Here is a 7,418-nt window from a genome sequence, read left to right as displayed (position 1 = left end):
GTGCTGGCCGTCTCTGTGGGGTGGGGGTGAGCAGGGGTGTGCCCTGGACACGTGTGACTTCTGTGCTCTTTGTACGGTCACTTGGCTGCGCACCAGACTCCCGTTCGATGTTTAACTTCTGCGTGGTGCAAACAAACGAACGTGACAAGAGAGCGCTGGCCTCTGGCCTCCTCCTGGCGCAGGGAAGGAAGGAGAACCCTCATGGGGTGTGGAGAGGCGCCTCCCGGACCGAGTCTGTGCGCCCGGGGGCGCTCTGAGCGCGGAGGGGTGCGAGGAGCGGGGCTGGGCCGCGGGGGGCGCTGCCCGTACCGCACACCGCTCCGCCGCCGCGCGATAAAAGGGGATGGCCTGAGAGTGAGCCCCGTTCTGTTGGTGCGCCTGCGCACTACCTGCGTATCTGTGGCCGTGACGAGAGCCCGCCCCGCCCTCACCCGCTCGGCCCGGGGGCGTCTCGGCGGGGAATGCGTGAGACGGGGGCAGGCGGGGGCGCGGGCAGCGCCCGGCACTCTCTGCCGGCGGTCCGGGGACTTTCCCCTAGGCGGGCGCGGGGCCCGTGAGAAACGAGCGTTCTCCGTGCGTGGCCTAGCGAGCAGGTCTTCAGAGCATCCCGGCAGCTAGGCTTACCCGTCACCGGCTTATATGAGCCGGCAGCCCAGAACACCCATGAGTCAGGGCGAGGCTGGCCCATCGCCCCGCTCGTCGCCCCGTTGGCCTCCGAGAACGCTGCGCAGCCGGAGAGGCCGCCCGCCCGCCGCGGAGGAGCGCCGGGCTCTCGAGTGGCCGCGTCCTGTGTCCCACGGAGGGGACGGCACCGCCCCGCGAACAGGTTAAGCAAATTGAGCGCCGCGGCTCCGCCCCCGAGGGGGGCAGCCTGAGCGGCTGCTGCGGGCTGAGCCCCGCCCCCCGCCGCTGAGCCCCGCCCCCCGCCCCGCCCCGCCGGCGGGTCGCCCTAGCGCCGCCCTGCGGCCGGCGCCCCGCGTCACTTCCCTGCAAGCGGGGAGAGGCGGTTTCGCCGCCCGCCCCCTGAAGCGGTTCGTCCCCTGTGACCTGCGGGCCCCGGGCAGCTGTCTGCGAGGAACCAACAGGACGGACGGACTTAAAATGTTCTAGCAGCCCTCAGAGGAAACTGGAGTCATTTTTGATGACTGCAATTTCCTGTACTCCCGCAGAAAAAACAGGATCAGTTTTTCCTTCAGTTGGTTTCATTTGTCTCCCTGAGACAACTCTGCACAACTACGGTGTTAAGTGCATTTCGTCTAGACAGTCCTCGTCAGCAAGGTCTGACAATTAAAGACCAGCACCCCAATTACTAGAGACCAGGACAGCACCTGGGAGACCCAGACTGACAGGGCTGCACAAACACTTCTTGCCACCGCCAGTTTTTTGAAATTCTTTTTCTCCCTCTAAGGTTGATGAAATGTTAATAAATTTTCATTCAATCACTTAAATGCTTATTTATTTGTATGTTAGAGTCTCCTTGCTGAGCTGCTTTCCATGCAGAACATGAAATAAAAATAACACACTTCAACTTTCAGTTTCTATTAAGAGTAGCTACAGACTCGTCCTTTAATGAATCACAACCAAACATCAAAGAGGAATAACATTCAAAAATTTTTATAAAAGTAAGCTTAAGTCAGGACTTTAAAAAAAGGCATCTAGCACCTCAGCCTTTTAACAGTTACCCTAACAGCCCCTTGAGGTCAGTAAATACTGTGAGCTTCGCTTTACAGAGGGGAAACATGAATTTTCACATTGCAACACATTCTGCAATTCTCAACCACAGATCTGGAGATGTCCGAACTAACAGCTAGAAAAACCAAACTTCAGAGGACACAGGACGCAATTCCTGCCCCACAAAAAGTCGCTCTGTTTCTCCACCTGAACAGGGCAAGGATTTCAAAAACGGATCTCACGCTTCCTGGCACGCATACCACAAGTCCTAAATACAGCGCAAAACTCGCTCTGTGCTAGAAGCACACACCAATTCTTATGCCATGTAAGATGTTATTTAATGCATCCGAATGTCAGGTGGTCCTCCAAAAACATCACAGGGCAACTCCTAAGAACCCAAGCTAGAGCGAGGGGCGACCGAGGGCACAGCAGCACAAGGGTTGGTCAGATCAAGTTCTCAACTGGCCCTTGGGAAGCGCGAGGGCCTTGTAGGCTTCAGGTGCTGCAGACCGGACAGCCACTGCCGTTCAAAATCACACAGGGTACAGTGAAACACCACCATTGTGGCTTAGTCCCAAAAATCACAAAAGACCTTGGAAATCTTTAAGTGGACATATATACTACCAAGATCCCAGGGATTCCTATTCACTCCTGGAGGACTCAATCCATGGATCTGTCAGTCGAGTGTAAGGTCACCAGTAAATGATGTTAACTACCATAATCAGACAAGATTAATTCAAAATAGCACTGAAGACATTATGTTTTTACAATTACATGTCATTATCCAATATATCAAAACATGCAGTTTGTGCAGGTATTTCAGTAACATTGAAAATAAAAGGTAATCTCTCAATTTCTTTGCTTCAAACCAGTCTGTACATGGCATAAAAATGTAGCAAAGGGCGGGCTTGATTAGTGTGAATGCTTTACAACACACTCGCTGTCTCTAGCAGACAGCAGCATCTTCATTTTGCCTATCTTGGTGTTACAAAAGTAGAAATGGATATTCTATAGGTCCACTCTATCAGCTTAACAGTATTTCCACTATGTATCCAAAAAAACCAACTCATCCTTGTGGGATTACACCTTGAAGCCACTCAAAGTAAAGCTTTTCTTAAGGTGTTGCAAAGTTATTGAAATGGCTGGAACATTTAGTAGCCACAACCAAAGTACTATAAAAGCATATCCCAGAGGTTTTATTGTTTTAGCAGCAGTCAAAATATGCTTAGTATAGAAATCTGTGTTTATTTGGAAAAAAATGTAAATTATATTTCACAATATAAATTAAATCTGCTTACAGAGTTTTGGTGGCTGAAGTAGCTGTGACTTGACTGCTAATTGCTAATTTGCCAGTATAAAGTTAAATGGGATCTAACCTGCTAGTATAATGTTAAATGGGATCAGGGTGTCATTTATATTGCAAGTGCTATGAAAACGTCCCATAAAAATAGTCAACCAACTATTTTCTCTCCTAGTATGAGCAACAGTGAACATTATGAGCAACAAGCCTTAAACAGGTGAGTCAACTTTTTGATTGAAATTTTTAAACAACTTCCAATCATTCAAGTATTATGGTCCCTATATACATACTTCTATGTGGCTAAAAAAGACATGGTAGACAATTGAGCACACTGCCATCAAATCGTAAGAATTACAAAATTGTCAGGTTTTAAACAGCAAACTGTACCTTAATTGTTTAATTAAAAATAGAAGAATAGGTAGACTATTTTGCAAATAAAACAGCACACTAGTGTGCTACATATTAAGGCATACCTTTAACTGCTCACTTGTCATCTCTAACAAGTTTTATACAATTGCTACCAAGTGAAAGGACTATCATTGTCTTGCAAAACTGAGAAAGAAATACAAAATATCTGGAAGCCTACATTTTTAAAGTACAAAATTAACCTTCAGTCCTTATGATGAAATACTATACATGGTACAAACAGCAATTCTTCCCTACAAGATCTCACGAGGATTTCTTAAAGCTGGAGGTAAATTCGAAGGTTTTGATTCTTCATCCAGAAGTACCAAATCTTCAATTTCACTACCTTTGTATTTTCTTTTACATATCTTCACGATAACTTTCTTCTTGAGGAATAATTTCAAAGCTTCTCTTGAAGCAACCGCTTTGGCATTTTCCATACTTTTACCACAGCCAGTACCCAAGTAGACAGATTTGCACCTCAGTTCACAAACTATATTTTCCAGAGAGCTCTTATTTTGAGGCAAGTCTGCAAGTTCCTTCAGGGGAACAAAAGCAACATCTAATGTAGCTTTTACAGACTGAATAGATGAGTTTAGAAGTTCTACGTGATTTACGTTAGGACTGAAGCCTCCAACAGCAACCAGTTTCCAGGCTACAGCTTTGTATAGTCTGTTGAAAAAAGGTTGTCTTTCCTTTGCATCTTCACTTGTTAATGGCTTGCACAAAGCCTTAGCAGGGCTTTCACCTGCCTGTGAGCCACTCTTGGATGCAAGCTGTGGTGAACCTGCCTGTGTGCCACCCTTGGAGGCCAGCAAGGAACCACCGGCCTGAGCTCCACCCCGGGACGCCAGTGACGAGGGACCTTGCTGGGCGCCACTCCGAGAGGCCAGTAGGGAAGCAGCCACCTGAGCACTGCTCTTGGAAGTCAGCAGCGAGGATCCCTGCTGAACGCCGCTCCGAGCGGCTAGCAACGAGGCAGCCACCTCAGCGCTGCTCTTGGAGGCCAGGAGCGAGGAGCCCACCTTAGCAGTGCCCTTGGAGGCCAGCAGCAGCGAGGTGCCCGCCTGAGCGCTGCTCTTAGGGACCAGAAGCAGCGAGCTGCCCGCCTGAGCACTGCTCTTGGACACTGATGCTGGGGCACTCACTTGGTTTTTGGAAGACAGCAATGTAGTACTTGTTTGCGGAGCGCTCTTGGTGGTCGGTGGCACTGCCGCAGCTGCCTGCGGGGCGCTCTTGGTGGTCGGTGGCACTGCCGCAGCTGCCTGCGGGGCGCTCTTGGTGGTCGGTGGCACTGCCGCAGCTGCCTGCGGGGCGCTCTTGGTGGTCGGTGGCACTGCCGCAGCTGCCTGCGGGGCGCTCTTGGTGGTCGGTGGCACTGCCGCAGCTGCCTGCGGGGCGCTCTTGGTGGCTGGTGGTGCCGCTGCCGCAGCTGCTTGCCGTGTGCTCTTGGCAGTCGCTGCCACTGCTGCTGCCTGCGAGGTGCTCTTGGCAGTTAGTAGCGCCGACGGTGGCACTGCCGCTGCCTGTGGGGTGCTCTTGACAGCCAGTGGCACTGCACTTACTGTAGTTTTATTTTCAGGTGACGGCACATTTTCACACTTGCTTTCCTTAGGATTTGAGCAAGGCTTCTCTCCTGACTCTTTTTCAGATGAAGGTGGATTTTGCTCAGTAGTATTTTCAGCATTAGCAGGCTTTCCTTCTGTTTCTGTATCTGATGCTGTGACCATTTCTTGATTTGAACTGCAAGTTGACTGGGAGCTTTCTGGATCTTTGCTAACACCTTTTTCCTGCTTTTTTGGCAATGTACTCTCTGTTTCCTTCGGGGCTTCTGCCTTGGTTGTTTTCACATCTTTTCCAGTATCTTTAGAATCTTTGCTTTTCTCAACAGCTCGCTTCTTGGAGGGCTCCTCTATCCCTTCTATAAAACAAGTAAAGTATGTTATCCTCTTTAATTTCTGCACTATGAAATATCCTAAAGATAATTTATCCATTTTCTAAAAACTTCTACCAATAATCTCTGTGAATTTCAAAGTATATATTAGAAATACACCTTGAACTGTAATTTCAAGTATTAACCTACTATTTCAGAATATTTTATTTTCTTTTGACAAAAACCTAAAAATACTCAGGTGCAAGATTTCAGGTTTTGGTTTGGGGCCTGTAGGCAAGTATGTATTTCTATTCTTGAAATCCAAACCAAAAATGACCAAATAACATTAAACAGACTGACCTAAAAAAAAAAAAAGGTGTATTTTGTTTCCTAATATAATAAAACCATCTTTAAAGTACCACTTTAAATTTAATTTCTTTGAGAATCTAAGTTTCTCACAAACATCTTGACTAGTGCTAAAGGCAAAGTAACAAGACTGCATTTAAGCTGGAGTACAAGTCTCTATTGCATTACAAAAACAATCAGCTTAAAGTGTACCCGTTATAAAAATTCAAAACAAGAGCTCTATGTTACCAACAGAATACGTATGAATTACATCTATTACTAGTATTAGATGAGGAAAAAAATAGCACAGAGAGGGGAAACGATTAACAAGGAGTTTAAAAAGTAAATGATTTCGACTGCTTTTTAAGCCCGAGGTAACCCGAGAACATTCAAAAACAAGCATTTTCTAGACTCCTATGTATTGTCACAGCTATGATCTGCTAACCATTGCTACTTGATATGCCTCTTTTCTTCACCTTGGCAACCAGTTCATCTCTCGTGGTGCGGACAGGCGCGCCGGTCACTTGGATGCCTTCCGCCATTTCCAGCGCCTTCTCCATGACCTGCGGCGGGTACCTGGAGGGGCGACAAGGGGAGGGGAAGGAGAGGAGGGGAGGGGACGGTGGAGAGGGGAGGGACGCCGTTAGGCGGCCGCGCCGCTCCCCACCCCGCCCCGCCCCGGCCGGCACTCACCGGCAGCCCAGGAAGACGTGGTTGGCCCACACCATGGAGAGGGACACCAGGCGCTGGAGCTGGGCGCTGCCCGCCGCCGGCGGCTCCCCCACGTTGCGCAGCAGGAACTCCCGGCGGTGCCGCCAGTGGTGCTCGGGCTCGCAGGCCCCGCGCAGCGCCTCCGCCCAAGCCACCTCTTCCGCCGTCCGCCCCAGGGGCTCGGCCGCCGCCTTCCCGGCCGCCGCCTTCCCTGCCGCCATGGCCGCGCGCCCGCTCCCCCCCCGCCGCGCCCGCCCCGGCCCCGGCCCCGCGCGCGGGGCCCTCCTCCGCCCCCACGACGGCAGCAGCCGCTCCGCTCCTTCCGGCCGCGCGGGATGACCTCACAACCGGCGCGCGCGGCAGCCCGCCGCCGCCCCGGCCTGCTTTGCGGCGCGCGAGGGAAGGCGGGAGGGGGCGATCGTGCCGCCAACGGCCTGAGGGGGAAGCGCGCGCGCCCCGCCCTAAGGGGCGGCGGCCGGCGCCTCACGGAGCGGAGCGCGTCTGCCCTCAGACACCGGCCTGCCCGTGCCCGTTAGAGCGAGCTCCGTTACAGGCGTTTTAATGCGGCCGATGAGTTGGGTTGGGTTTGGCGCTTTTTTTCTTCTTTTTTTTTTTTTTTTTTGTGCCGCAGCTGAAGGCTGTGATTTCTCACAGTGCGTGTGTGGATACCGCGCACAAACTGTTGCGTTCAGGCTCAGAGGAGTGTAAGCTTCCGGACTGCTGCTCACCTGCCATCAGCCTTTGAACCTGTGACGGACCGCCTGTTTCCCCATCCTTACCAGCATTTTGAGGCGCTAGGGTAAAAGAGGCACGTTTACCCACTTTGTATTCTGCCTGGTAAAAGTGTGGGCAAAAGTTCTGCTTACAGGTTGATTCCAGCCTTGCCGAGTTCAGAATCTGCGGCATCAATTCATGTTTTTACCTCCTTGGCATGTGGTAGGAAGGTAGTGGCAAGGAAATTGGTTGTGGCAGCATTTTGGTGGAACCACTAAATGAGTGGGTCTAAGCATGAGGGCTGCTGGCTACAAAGGGTTCAGATAATTACTCATGCAACTGTAGGCTGCAAAACTCTGCAAAAGTTTACCCCAGAATTTGATTGAAAACCAGTTGGAG

General features: G+C 50.8%; 1 protein-coding gene across 1 annotated transcript; it reads right to left on the bottom strand.

Moving 5' to 3' along the window:
* Window positions 1–1,465: 1,465 nt before the first annotated feature.
* CDKN2AIP (CDKN2A interacting protein) lies at window positions 1,466–6,564 on the bottom strand. Its single transcript, XM_074905802.1, has 3 exons — window positions 6,288–6,564; window positions 6,040–6,170; window positions 1,466–5,297 (listed from the first exon to the last, which is right to left on the bottom strand). The coding sequence occupies exons 1-3, from the start codon at window positions 6,524–6,526 to the stop codon at window positions 3,631–3,633; spliced, it is 2,037 nt and encodes a 678-aa protein (XP_074761903.1). The 5' UTR covers window positions 6,527–6,564; the 3' UTR covers window positions 1,466–3,630.
* Window positions 6,565–7,418: the final 854 nt, after the last annotated feature.

Source organism: Athene noctua, chromosome 4 (genome assembly GCF_965140245.1).
Source record: "Athene noctua chromosome 4, bAthNoc1.hap1.1, whole genome shotgun sequence".
In the NCBI taxonomy this organism is placed as follows: Eukaryota; Metazoa; Chordata; class Aves; order Strigiformes; family Strigidae; genus Athene; species Athene noctua.
Note: the sequence above shows the minus strand (reverse complement) of the source record. Positions and strands in the feature narration are given on the sequence as shown.